Source organism: Lepidochelys kempii, chromosome 4, assembly GCF_965140285.1.
Source record: "Lepidochelys kempii isolate rLepKem1 chromosome 4, rLepKem1.hap1, whole genome shotgun sequence".
In the NCBI taxonomy this organism is placed as follows: domain Eukaryota; kingdom Metazoa; phylum Chordata; order Testudines; family Cheloniidae; genus Lepidochelys; species Lepidochelys kempii.
This window is the reverse complement of record NC_136383.1, coordinates 112435622-112450264: the sequence shown is the minus strand read 5'-3', so window position 1 is coordinate 112450264 and position 14643 is coordinate 112435622. Positions and strand designations below refer to the sequence as shown.

The 14643-nt window shown below is 38.1% G+C and overlaps 1 protein-coding gene across 6 annotated transcripts in view; it reads left to right on the top strand.

Moving 5' to 3' along the window:
* The window catches only part of CPEB2 (cytoplasmic polyadenylation element binding protein 2), a 92228-nt gene that overhangs the window by 13253 nt on the left and 64332 nt on the right, over positions 1 to 14643 (top strand). For all 6 annotated transcript variants that reach the window (XM_073342482.2, XM_073342478.2, XM_073342481.2 and 3 more), the window contains exon 3: positions 7711 to 7801. In XM_073342482.2, coding sequence (XP_073198583.2) covers positions 7711 to 7801 — 91 coding nt within the window. The remainder of the gene's footprint in view (positions 1 to 7710; positions 7802 to 14643) is intronic.

Here is a 14643-nt window from a genome sequence, read left to right as displayed (position 1 = left end):
CCCGGTCTTTATTCAAGCCTAATTTAATGGTGTCCAGTTTGCAAATTAATTCCAGTTCTGCAGTTTCTCATTGGAGTCTGTTTGTTTTTGAAGGGTTTGTTTTTTTTTGTTGGAGATTTGAGACTTTTAGGCCTAAAGAAAAGGAGTACTAGTGGCACCTTAGATTAACCAATAGGTCTGAAATTGAGTGACCAGAGAGGTTGAAGTGTTTTCATAGATTCATAGATATTTAGGTCAGAAGGGACCATTATGATCATCTAGTCTGACCTCCTGCACAATGCAGGCCACAGAATTTCACCCACCACTCCTAAAAAAGACTTCACACCTATATCTGTGCTATTGAAGTCCTCAAATTGTAGTTTGAAGACCTCAAGGAGCAGAGAATCCTCCAGCAAGTGACCCGTGCCCCATGCTACAGAGGAAGGCGAAAAACCTCCAGGGCCTTCCAATCTGCCCTGGAGGAAAATTCCTTCCCGACCCCAAATATGGCAATCAGCTAAACCCTGAGCATATGGGCAAGATTCATCAGCCAGATACTACAGAAAATTCTTTCCCGGGTAACTTGGATCTTACCCCATCTAAAAACCCATCACAGGCCATTGGGCCTATTTACCATGAATATTTAATTACCAAAACCATGTTATCCCATCATACCATCTCCTCCATAAACTTATCGAGTTTAATCTTAAAGCAAGATAGATCTTTTGCCCCCACTACTTCCCTCGGAAGGCTATTCCAAAACTTCACTCCTCTGATGGTTAGAAACCTTCGTCTAATTTCTAATCTAAATTTCCTAGTGGCCAGTTTATATCCATTTGTTCTTGTGTCCACATTAGTACTGAGTTTAAATAATTCCTCTCCCTCTCTGGTATTTATCCCTCTGATATATTTATAGAGAGCAATCATATCTCCCCTCAACCTTCTTTTAGTTAGGCTAAACAAGCCAAGCTCCCTGAGTCTCCTTTCATAAGACAAGTTTTCCATTCCTCTGATCATCCTAGTAGCCCTTCTCTGTACCTGTTCCAGTTTGAATTCATCCTTCTTAAACATGGGAGACCAGAACTGCACACAGTATTCCAGGTGAGGTCTCACCAGTGCCTTATATAACGGTACTAAAACCTCCTTATCCCTACTGGAAATACCTCTCCTGATGCATCCCAAGACAACATTAGCTTTTTTCACAGCCATATCACATTGGCAGCTCATAGTCATCCTATGATCAACCAATACTCCAAGGTCCTTTTCCTCCTCCGTTACTTCTAGTTGATGCGTCCCTAGCTTATAACTAAAATTCTTGTTATTAATCCCTAAATGCATGACCTTACACTTCTCACTATTAAATTTCATCCTATTCCTATTACTCCAGTTTACAAGGTCATCCAGATCCTCCTGTAGGGTATCCCTGTCCTTCTCTAAATTAGCAATACCTCCCAGCTTTGTATCATCTGCAAACTTTATTAGCACACTCCCACTTTTTGTGCCCAACTGGTTTTTGAATGTTGTTATTCTTGACAAATGATTTGTGTGCATTTATTCTTTTGCGTAGAGATTGTCTGGTTTGGCCAATGTACATGGGAGAGGGGCATTGTTGGCACATGATGGCCTACATCACATTGGTAGATGTGCAGGTGAATGAGCCTCTTATGGTGTGGCTGATGTGATTAGGTCCTGTGATGGTGTCCTTTGAATAGATATGTGGACAGAGTTGGCAACGGGCTTTGTTGCAAGGATAGGTTCCTGGGTTAGTGTTTTTGGTGTGTGGTTGCTGGTGAGTATTCAACTGTTTGAAATGAGCCCTCCTGATTATCACTACAAAAGTTTTTTTTTTTCCTGCTGATAATAGCCCACCTTAATTGATTGGTCTCATTACAGTTGGTATGGCAATACCCATTTTTTCATGTTCTCTGTGTGTATATATATCTTCCTACTGTATTTTCCACTACATGCATCCGATGAAGTGGGTTTTAGCCCACGAAAGCTTATGCCCAAATACATTGGTTATTCTCTAAGATGCCACAAGTACTCCTCATTTTTTTTGTTGATGCTTCGGCTGTGTGAAACACTTGTAAACATTGCTTCTGAAAAGTCAGCTGACAGATCAAGTTTTCTCTAAAATATTTTCCTTATTGTAAGAGTCTTAAAATGAACGAAATTATAGCTTGTAGGGGAATTGATGGTATCTTTGAGACTAAGTAGATTTGTTGTAAACTTTCAGTTTCAGTTCATTGTGTTGTATTTTGAAACTGCAAAACTATTGAAGCACCAGAAGATTAGATCAAGCAGGATTCAAGCTCTTCTGTATTCAAAACAATGAAAAGCTAATAAGAGAATCTGGCAACTAATTCACTGTGCAATTTTTTTGTAATACAAGAAACTCATTATAATGCTCATGAAAAATTCTTGGCCACCCAAAGTAGTTTATGTAATTATCTTTTATTGGCCCAACTTATGTTGGTGGAAGGTACAAGCTTTTGAGAGATCTTCTTCAGGACTGGGGAAGGAAGCAGAGTGTCTGAGCTAAATACAAATTGGGGCAGATTGACTGACTCCTAAGGGATAACACACAGTAGGTGGTCACTTGAAGTGGGTAACTGAGTGATAGATTGTTATGCATCAGGGGTTAAAATTGGGCAATTAAAGGTAGCAGGAGGTGTGGGGGGTTACAGATTGTTGTAATGAGCCATAAAACCAATGTCCCCTTTGAGTCAGTGGTTTTTGGTGCCTAGCAGTTATGAATGTATGTTCCCAGGATCACCTTTTGAAGGTGTTGTGCAAGTTTCCTTGGAGGATGAGTATAGAAAGATCAGATATAAAGTGATTGCTTTGTGAAAAGTATTCTCCAGTGGGTGATATGGTGTTTTTGTGTGTTATCATTTTCCTGTGTGAATTCATTTGTCGGGACATTTAATGCACTTGATGAGGTATACCACAAGTTGTGATAAGCATATGTAGGACCCATGAATCTTGAAAGGTGTGTTGTGGCAGGGTATTGATCATTTTAGCAGTGGAGATGTGTTTGCAGATTTTTTTCATCTGTTGTTCTGGCAGGGTCTGGTGCCACTTGGAGTTGGTGGTGTGGTCTGTGGGAAGCTTGTATCTGATGATGACCTTGGTGAGGGTGGTTTGAAGGCCAGTAGAGGGGGTTTGGGAAAGATTTCTTTCAGAATGTAATTCCCATCAAATATGGATTGTAATTGTTTGATTCCCCCATACGGGTTCCAGTGTGAGGTGATAGTGACTATTGGGGTGTGCTGTCGATGCGTTTTTCTTTTCTGTATTGAAGTAGGCTTTTCGAGGGTATTTGCATGGCCCATTCCATGATGCAATCTACTTCCCTGGTGAAGAAAAATTTGTTAGTCTCTAAGGTGCCACAAGTACTCCTTTTCTTTTCTCTGGTGGAGTGTCCTGGTTTAGTGAAGATGGCTTTAAGAGTGTTCAGATGTGTATCCTGGACTTTCTCTTCAGAGCAAATACTGAGAATTAAGAGTGCATGTCTGTAGATAAAAGTTTTTGGTATGTCCTGGGGTGGCGGTAAATGTGGTGATTGGTGGGTTCTTGATATGGTTGTTAGTAGGGTTCCATTGTTTAAGCTAATTGTGATGTCCAAGAAATTGATACTGGTGTGGCAGTGTTCTAGATAGTTTGATGGAAGGGTGGTAATAGTTGAAGTTGTGATAGAAATCTATGAAAGAGCTTAGGTCTTCTGTCAAGAGGATGAAAACAACATTGATGCAGGTGTATTGCTGCTTTCGTGGTACATTTTTCCAGAACTTCTTTTCTAATTCTTGTATAATTATCAGCTGCTTGAGAGTCTCAATAGTATATTAGTGTTCAAACGAACGTATTCTGCCATTCTCTACAAGCACAGTATTGTTTACTCCATTTTATTCTCTGTTGATCAGTCTGTTAGCCTCAAAGTCACCTTTGACAAAGTTTTTTACAAAAACGTGAGGCTAACACAAAGTATTATACTTGCAAGGTATCATTCTCTCCATATGACTGATTCAGTCTGTATTGTCACTACTTCAGCAAATTGATGAATGGATACACGAAGATTTGTAACGAGTCACGTAACTAAGCTGAACTTGTGTTAGTGGTCAGAACAATCCCCTTTCAAAGAGCTAGTTGTGACCTTTCCTTCTGGACATCGAGCTTAATGTGGTGACGTACACACAGGCTTCTTATAGCAACACTTTTTGGTGTTCCCTTAGAAAGCAAAGGCCTACACTTGATACCTGCACTCTGTAATGCTGCATTGGCTGCCTATTTAGGGAGTATGCTTCAAACTTTTACTCCAATAGTTCTTACTTGAACAAAGACTTAAAATTGGGCTCCGTACCCAAAGAAATTTCTACTTTTCTTGGGATCGTTAAGTTTGGGCTAGCTGATTACACTGTATAGTTGAGTGTATGGCTAGGAGTGGTCTGTCAATTTTGAATGCTTACTCCCTAGATGTCTGCCAAAGCTCATTGGTTGCATCTTTCAAGGCAAGGCTAAAGGCTTGTGTATTTTGTAGGCTTTATTATGGTGTAGTAGGTTAGGATTTGGCCAGATTAGATATCTAGCTATTTATTTTGGTGCACTAGCTAGTGTTGTATGTTTTTTGTGCAGTGTTGAGATGCTTTTTGCTTTCAAGTGTTTTAAAAATGAATGATAAACATTTCAAGACCACACTGTGGCTGGTCTTGCTCAGGGGCATAGTGGACGCTGTGGTACAACGGTCCTTTCGTCCTTCCTTCCACACTTTTTAAACTTCCTTGCAGGGGCAAGACATGCTTAGGGTAGGTACTTAAAAGGGAGTGATATAAGGATAGGACTGTGACCCCTGTATATTCACCATTGGATATGTTTACAAAGGGGATCCCAAGGGTAGTAGACCCCTATTCTACAGTATTCTTTCCTATCTTCCTCAGGGGACTTCCAGTCAAGTCAGTCAGAATTCCTTCTGGGATTAACATCTTTTCACCACCCCAAAAAGAGCTAGTGTCACAATCTGCCCTTTAACAGGAAGAATTTATTCCGTCTGTCACCTCTATAGTCATGTGGCAATAGTCTAACCAAAAGAATCTAAACTGTAAGACACTTGAACTAGAACTTTGTTACATAGATGTATTAAATGCCACAAGCCACAAATACTTGAATAACTGCAACTAGTTGCATAGTCAGTAATACTGGTTATGAATTTCAAAATCTTACTGGTGTTTTCAGATGTGTTTAAGTATAGTATTCTATCTGTAGCTTCCTAGCCAGTAAATCAGAAGTTGTATGTTAAGTTAGATCAAAAAAAGTCTTTATTTCGCTATCACTGACCATACAATTCCTATAGTTTTCCTGTTGAAAAACAGAGCTGGTTGGAAATTTTCCCCACCAATAATATGCTAAAAGTTGTAAAGCTAGAGGCTGCACACGTTATTGCTTCTGTAGGACAAGCTCATTGCCTGTGCAGGCTTAACTTGTTCCTTTTGTACATTTGCAATAACATTATCTTCATGAAATTATTAAACTTTCTTTCTTGCCTCATTCAGTGCACAAAACAAATGGTGGTCGCTTACTGAGCAGTTATTCAGTATTCTCCTTTTTCACATTGTTCAATGAGTGGACCCGTGCCTTATTTACTGCATGCTATTCAAACCCTACTCTGAAGATGGAATTATTAATTTCCTCAGGGTTTTTTCTGTGGTGCTCATCACTTTGGTATCTGTTTCACAAATAGCAATGAATTAATTTTGTAACACCCCTGTGAATTGAGGGGGTATTCTTATCCCCATTTTACAAATGGGGAACTGAAGCACAGAGATTAAGGTAAAAATTATACACTAACATTGCTCAATTTGAGACACCTAAGACCTGATTTTTTTTTCAGTCTACTTAGCATAATAAAGAACTTTCATATATTCAAAACACAACTCTCCAGACTTCAGTTGCAGCTATGAACATTTAACACTTCTCCAAATGAGATCCAGGATCTTGAGTCACATACCCAAAAAGGAGGAGCGCATAGTTAATGGCCACCTGTGAAATGTTTGCTTTAAGTGACTTGCCCAACATAACACAGGAACTCTGTGGCAGAGGCAGGGAGGAAAGCCAATTCTCAGGGCAGCATTCAACCTCTAATTATGACACTATCCTTCTTCTTCATAATCCTCTGCCTCATTCAATATACAGGTTTCAGAGTAACAGCCGTGTTAGTCTGTATTCGCAAAAAGAAAAGGAGTACTTGTGGCACCTTAGAGACTAACCAATTTATTAGAGCATAAGCTTTCGTGAGCTACAGCTCACTTCCTCAGATATCTGAGGAAGTGAGCTGTAGCTCACGAAAGCTTATGCTCTAATAAATTGGTTAGTCTCTAAGGTGCCACAAGTACTCCTTTTCTTTTTATTCAATATACACCTTCCAACTTTTGCAGCAAATGAAGTGAGAGTCTGTGTTGGGGTGTCTACCACACACAAGGCTTGACTAGGTAAAAAGGGCCAATTAACCTTGTGACAGGCTGCACCTGGAGGAGAGTTAGGGCTGATATGGCTGATGGAACCCAAGTGCAGAGGAGCTGGGACAGTCCTAAAGAGAGGAAGATGGTGATAAGAGAGAGCTGTAAGAAGGATCTCTGCAGTCACTCCCCAGAGAAGAGGGGAGCTGGCTAGAGACAAGGAGGAGGTCTAGGAGGAGAGTAAGCCCTGGGGTCCTGATTTGGATTATAGACTCTGGCAAGAACCCGAGGCGGGGCGGGGGACAAAATAGGCACAGGGAGATGGGAATGCTCCAGTGGTAACCTAAGGGTAGGCCAGAAGATAAGGAAAAGTAGGAAGGAGACCAGGAAAACAACAACAGAGTCTGGGATTTCATATGTCATGGTTGCTAGTGATAGGGTCTCTGAGCTGGAACCCAGAGTGTGCCAGACAGACTTCGAAATCCTGGAAAGCAAAAATTATTGTGGCATGGCCAGAGGGCTAAGCTACAAAGAGGGGAGTGTCTCCCTGAGGATTTGGGTGCAGAAACACCAGTCCGTTGCCTCACAAACAGCCGTGAAACTCATGGAGGGGTTTGAGTCCCTAACAAAGTGTGTGTGAGAGAGAGAGAGAGAGAGACAGCATATGTATGTATTTATATAAAAGCCACGAGGAGGTGTCCCAGAAGTAAGTGGTGAACTTTGTGATAGGATCCTATAGACAAGTCTTCACTATATACACCTGATTCATCCCCAGAGCAGGTCCATCCTGTGCACTGAATGAGGCAAGGGGCCCATGGAAAAAATTTTATGTGGTCATGTAATTAAATATTTATCATTATGCATACACAAAAGGGCTTTGAATTAAGGCTGTACAGTCTTAATTGTGGCATTTAAGTTTTGAGTGTTTGATTTTGCAGACTTGATAAAGTTCTTTAAATGTGTACGTATGTCTGTATAATGTGTATATAACTTGATGTGTGAAGGAAAATATGTTGAACTATACCTTTTCCAGATTCAAAGTGTATCTCTGATTTTATATTTGGATGGCATAAAAGCTAGTTTCAGGAAAGTTATATTCAGACTAACAAGCAATAGTGTTCAATTGCGAGTCCATTTTCACTACCTTCGGCTTTTATACTTCCATCCATCACCACATTATGAGTGCATTACCTCAGAGTAATCTCAGTCTTCCTGTCAAGTTTCCCTGTTTAAAAAGTACAATTTTTGTACTCCAGTACTAAAAAATTTTGTTCCCTTTTAGGATCGAAATAGAATGTATGACAGTCTGAATATGCACTCATTGGAAAACTCTCTTATTGACATCATGAGAGCAGAGCACGATCCGCTTAAAGGTATGTGACTATGCTAACTAAAGAAAATGTCACCCATTCTTTGTTAATTTAGAACTGATTCATTGCTTCTTCAACCCGTAGCAAGCACTGTTTCAAATATATATTATAATCTGTATTATATGCTAAATATATTTATGGTTGCATAACATTTGTAATATTGGGGTGTCTATAGTTTTTACTAGAAATAAAGTAGTTTACTTCAAAAACCTTGCTGACTCAAAAAGTCACTCTTCTGGTGTAACATATTTCTGCCTTCAAGCATTTACAGTGTTGGTATATCCGTGTTGGTCCCAAAATATTAGTAAGACAAGATGGATGAGGGTAATACCTTTTATTGGACCAACTTTTATTGGAGAAAGACAAGCTTTCAAGCTTACAAAGAGCTCTTCTTGAAGTCTGGAAAAGGTACTCAGAGTATCACAGATTACAAGGTAGAACAGATAAGGAGTTAACACATGTTGCAAAAGGCCATTCAAGGTGAAGTGGGAAATTAACACCTTTACCTCGCCCACCTTCTCTCTCTTGGTATGTTTAGAAATTTTTTGTCCACTTTTTTTTTTTTTTTTTTTTGAAGATAATTCCAAATTGAGTGAAATGTGAAGACACATTCTTGGCTACTGGTACTAGTGCAGTGGTTCCCAAACTGGGGTTCATGAACCCCTGGGGGTTCATGAAATGTTACAGGGAATTCTGGGGGCGGAATTCCCTGATGGCAGACAGAGCTGTCCCTAGGGATCCTGGGCAGCAGAGGGCCAGCAGACCCCTGGACTTCCAAGAGCTAAGCAGATCAAAGCAAGCATATCTATCACACTGAAGAGATTTAAATTTCCAGACTCCTTATAAGAAATGGAAAAGGAGGTGGATATTTTTTACTGATTTTAAAATTAAATAGGCAGCTCGTATTGTTTATAAATTTATTATGAAGAACAAGTTTAAGTTTAGTTGTAATGTGCATTGTTTGCCTGGACTGCTCAAGACCTGAGTGGTTGCGTAGGAGGAACTCTTTGAGTTGGCTTCTTAAATACCTTCATGCTGTTTCACATCTGATGCTCCTTGATGAAACATAGGAGCCTTGTCTTATAACTGGCTTATTCAAAGTGATACAAGCTATGAAAGTGAGATCTTGGAAGAGTGTTGCCATTTTCATAATGTAATAAAAATACTGTAATGATTAATAATAAATAGTGTGTGATAAGCATGTCATAAAAACAAATTTTATATTTGCAAGATCATTGCTTTTATAATTTATACTCGGGTAAAGGAGAAAATCCCTGGAAATAATTCATTTTTAGGAGGGGGTTCGCGAGACTTGACATTTTAGTGAAAGAGGTTCACAGGTTGTTAAAGTTTGGAAACCACTGTACTAGTGCATACATAAATTATTCTTAATCGAAAGTTAAAATTCCTCAGACTTGTAAGAAATAAGAACTCTAGTTGCATACTGTAGATAATATAAAAGTATTTGAACTGTACTGTAATTATAGCTTAACTACATGTTTGTTTTTAACACAAATAACTCAATTCTGTCCTGTAAACTTTTATTTCCAAAACAGGTGAGATATGTACTAGTTGTACAAGTAACCTGTTTCTTTGAGGTTAAAAGTGCAGCTAGTTCATTTCTGAACTTTTGGAAAGTGGTTTCCTCTCCTCAGGTGTGCTTAATTGAAATCATGGGGCTACAGCAGTGACCTTATAAGTTAACGTTTATGGACTTCCATTTTTAATTCCTGTTTTCATTGTGTAATGATTTAAAAATTAAGCACCAAAGAATTTTAACAGTCTTAATCTAAGCCCAAAGGACTTTAAAAATAAGTTTTGAATAAACCCAAGCCATCTGAGTTGTGCAAATGGAATGTTGTTTCTTTTTTATGCTATGTTTAAACTATTTGTCTTCCAATTTAGACTGGTTTAAAGACTTCAAACTTGCTATGCCTTTAGTACTCACTACAAAACAAGTGCCTTTTCTCATTCAAAGAAATTAGGTTCAGAACTAGGTATGGTTAGAAGTAATTACTGTTCATGTATGGTAGTCTGTGCTCATCCACTCATTTTCTACCCCCAGAAATTCCTAATTATTATTTATCTTACATTAACACGGAGGCCTCAGTTTTGATAAGGCTCACATTGTGCTAGGTACCGTACAAACGCATATTAAGAGATAGTTCCTGCCCAAAAGACCGTAGACAGTGCCTATCTTTAGGCAACCACAAATTGCCACATTTCTACTTTTTAGGTGACAAATCCTCTGTTTTTCAATAAATCGCGTTGCATCTTAGCTACCTGTTGTGTTGGAAGTTTTCAAAACCTACCTAGAAGTCTAGTCTACATTTAAAAAATTATTTCAGTTTCAATCAAAATAACTTGATTCTTCAAACTCTAGCTGGGGATGTGCACTTTGGAAGTGCTGCTGCAGTATAACAACCCTCAGTTTGCCCCACATCTACACTGTCATGGTACTGTGCTGCACTGATTGTGTCATGTCGCCCTCTGGGTGCATATCCCAGAATTCCCCAAATGTCCGACATATTATATGCTGGGCAATTTTCAGTCTTGATTCTGAGATACGTTGAGGGAGCCCGGGGGAATTGGGTCCAATTTGAATGGGAATAAGTTTTTAAACCTACCATGATGTTCATTTTTTCCAGGATGTAAAACTGGGTTTTATTTATTCTACCTAGCCATATCTTAAAGCAAACCCATAACTTTTTGGAATAATCGTCATCAAATTTGCATCTTCACTAAGACTAAAGATAAAATTTTAAAACCAGTTTGCTTAAAGTTAACACTTCTAATTTAAGAACTTCTGAAAACCTGATGAATTCAATGGGAGGCGTAGACGTTCTGTGCTTCTAAAAATTACGTCAGCGGAGGCCTAAATATAGATGTAGGTCTTTAAATCTCTGATCCTAAAGTTTTGGCCTACACATTGCTATATATATAATGGCGTTTTCATAATATGGCTGCTGATGTTCGTAAGTGTACTAAAGCTGATTAACACCTGAGCATGCTTTCTGAAAGTCAAATATAAAGTTGGATTAAAAGGAAAAGCTTTTATTTGAGAGGCAGAGAATAATCCACACTCACCAACTGAACTTAAATTGAGTAGTTGAGTACATCTGTTTGAAGTAAATATTTTGATCAAGATACTGCTTCTCTTTGGGAAATATATTACTTGTTCAAAGTGAAAGGGATAAATTATTAACATAGAGCATTCTTCAATTATATTCGTTGAGAGTAAATGGGAGAAAAAGTGACATCCACTAGAATAGCTTAAAACCTGTCTTCCATCCCTTTTACTTGTTGCAGTCTCTGTGTCATTCCTTTGATTTTTGGCAGGATGCAAGAAGCTACAAAACCTTAGTTTTTGTTAGTTCAGGCCCTACTACGGTGTCTTGGTAGCCAAATTCTCTCTGAGAGTCTTGCCCATCACAATATTTCTCAAGTTAACTGACAAACCCGGCTTGTTTATTTGTAGAATGTGCCTGCTTAATAAAATCTCTTGGTAAATAGTATGGTTTGTTATAACAAGAATGTTTGTTTTTATAGCAAGTTTTTTCAATTGTAAATTTAAACAAAACAATGCATCTTTTATGTAGTACTGCAGTGGTAAAATGAAAGTCCTTGGAATTTTAAGCACGTGTTTCAGATTTAGCTGCTTACAGTGTCTGGAGTATGACTAAGCATCTTGTTTTCGATTAGTGGAATGCAGAACAAACTTTGTATGTACTAGTTTACAGCATTTGTCTTTATATTTTATATTTGAAAATCCATTTGTTAGAAAATGAGGATTTCACTGTGTTTGCTCTTGTTAATTTACAGAACTATGGATTTTATCTAATCTACTTTCTACTGTAAGATAAATTCATATATGTTCTAAGAATTAGCATATGTTTATAAATATGCAGTTCTAGACTTTATTTACTCTAAATTTAATCTGTGTAAAGTCTCTGACCAAAGAAAGATGTAATTCTTATGTAAATCTAAGTCTTTGAAAATTGGATGTTAAACTTTGTAAATTTTTATAACGGTCTTAATTCTATAGAAAAATAAGATGGTAACATTTAACATCTGGATTGATCTTTTATCCATATTGCTTTCTCACCAGGGCATTTCAGAACAAATTATTAGTAAATAGCATTTAAGTTAGAGACTTGACTTTTTTAAGATCAGTAGAATCCGAGCTGAAGACAGTGCGGTCATACACCAAAATTATAAAGCTATTTCTTACTGATTCTTCTATTAACATGTGACTCAAATTGTTTTGAGGAGCACTAGAGAACCTGAGAGAAAAGCTAAGCTGAAGTACCTGAACATTGGTCCCCATGCTGCCTCTTTTAGAAATGGTCTTTTGTGGGGGGGTTTTGTTGGGTTCCCCCCCCAACTGCTTCTTGCTAGTGCCAAAAACACACAGAGAAGACTTAGTTTATAGGTATTGCAACAGCAGGCGATTCAGTGTACTTACGCTAGACTAGCTCATGTTGATAGGCAATTGGGGAAGTAACTATGCTTCTCGTGGAAGTGCATTAGAACTGAGAAGCTAGTGGCTTATGGTATTGCTTTGGGGTTTATTTTTATTTTTGTTGAAGAGCCTGAATTGTCTCCACTGTGGATAGGCTAGAGTCTTTTTTTTTTTTTCCCTTTGTGTGTTTAACGTGTTCTGTGTTGAAAGGAAGCAATATTAGTCTTGAGGCCTGATTCACCACTACTTGCTTTCTTGTAGCCACTTACACCTGTGCAAAATATTACCAAATCAGAAGTAGCCACTCATTTACATAAGTGGTAATATTTTACACCCATTTTGTAAGGTAGTTGTAAACAGGCATTACACATTTTTCTCTATGCTCCTCTGTAAGGGGAAAACAAACTTGGGGAAATCATTAGGAATATTACAATAGTAGATTATTGTAATAGACACTAGGAGATAGTGAGGAAAAGAAAATTACAATATAGGTTTATCTATGGAAAAAAGAGTTTGATATAACTGGAAGCTTCTCTGTATCTAAATTTCTTATTTGTAGTTTCTATTTCTAGCATCTTACTTAGGAGTCTCAACACACCAGAAGAGCTTGCTTTTGAAAGCCACTAGCTGGACCATGCTCACTGGAATGGAGGAGTTGAGGGTGGGCGGCGGGGAGGACTGCAGATTTGTAACTGTTTACAGATTTATTTATTTTTTCCACCATAATGGAAATGAAATGCAAAAAAATTTAGCATTAGTGCAACAATAAGGTTGCAAATTCAAATATTAATGTCTCTACTGAAAGTTAATGTTGCTGTAGTAACGTTAGCAGTGTTGTGTTGCACATTTTCTGTTTCATAAAATACACAAAATGCACAACATACCACCAAATTATGTTGTTGAGTAGTCGTAAGGAGATATCAACTTTAAAATTGCACTTTTACCTGCATATTTTTTTTTCATATTATCACTGAAAGACTTGAAAAAATATTTTTTCACTTCATATATTTGACAGCACTTTGTGTGAAGTTGGGTTCACAGTTTCCCTACCTCTGGTTTATGTGAATCTTTCGTGTATCATTCGGGTAAAGATAAACTTTTGAAAATAGCAATATATGGTTGAAAAAACAACAAAAGTTAATAGAGACACTTGGGAAAATGTAGTACTTGAATCTTCTCTTAGCCTTTTCTAATTGACTGATTTCAGATTGACAGTGTCTCTTTAAACTTTCTTTGACTTTTTAGTGTGCTTGACCACTCAAACATGCATTTAATAAGAACCTAATTGTATTGTATTAACATCCACTTTCCAAAAAATTGAAAAGAAATTGGAGAAGGGTTATAAAAAACACACTGATCTTGCAACTGACTCCATGCTAGAAAAACTGTACATTCACACATAATCCCATTAAACCAGTTGCATTCCCTTTGAGTGCCGAGGTTTGCCCACACACAGGAACTTGCAAAAGTCAAACTATAATAATATGTATGCAAAAATGCTATGTTAAAAATGTTCTTAGGGTTGCAAAGTCAAGCATTCCAAAGATAGGAAATGCCACAACTAAGGTTGCCTGTGCAGCCAATGCACAAGATGAATGAGGCTTGGTGAATGAGATAACTGTTCTATATTTTTTTTTATCCTTCTTCAAACAAACACCATCCCAGCCCTACACAAAAAATGAAGTTACTCGTTTCTTCATTAGCTTGTCTGTGGGGCTTAGCAACATAGTATCTTAAATTCTATCTCTCAGTTCTTTCTCAAGGAAAGTATTATTCCTGTTTTACAAAGGGATAACTGAGGTTCAGGAACATTAAGAGTAAATTTGCAAAATTCTCCACTAATTTTGAGTACCCAACTTGACATACCCAGGGACCTGATTTTGTTATAGCACTTGATATGTTCAAAGTACTGTACAGATATTAATTAATCAGTCCTCACAACAACCCTGTGGCTGAGCATGAATATTATCCCCCTCTTACAGACTAGTACTAGAGAACTGAGACAGAAAGGCGAAGTGACTTTCCCTGTTTCACACAGTGAATCAGTAGCAGATCCAAAATTAGAATTTTGGGCTGCCTGACTTTCAATTCTGCGCTCACTTTTCCAGAACATACTGCCTTACTGCCAGAGGGGCTGACCAGCCACAGCTCCCACTGACTTCGATTGTTGTGAATGCCCAACACAACAGAAAAGTGGACCTCAGTTGTCTCAGATTTGGAGCCCAGAAAATGAGGAACATAAAGTGCATCTGGAAAATTTTTCAGTTATTTAAGTGCCTTGCTCATGATTATGTAGGAAGTCTAACAACCCCCCCAACCTCTGTTCTATCCCTAGGTTTGACAATCAGCTGCCTTAACCACAAGACCATCCTTTTTCTTTCTG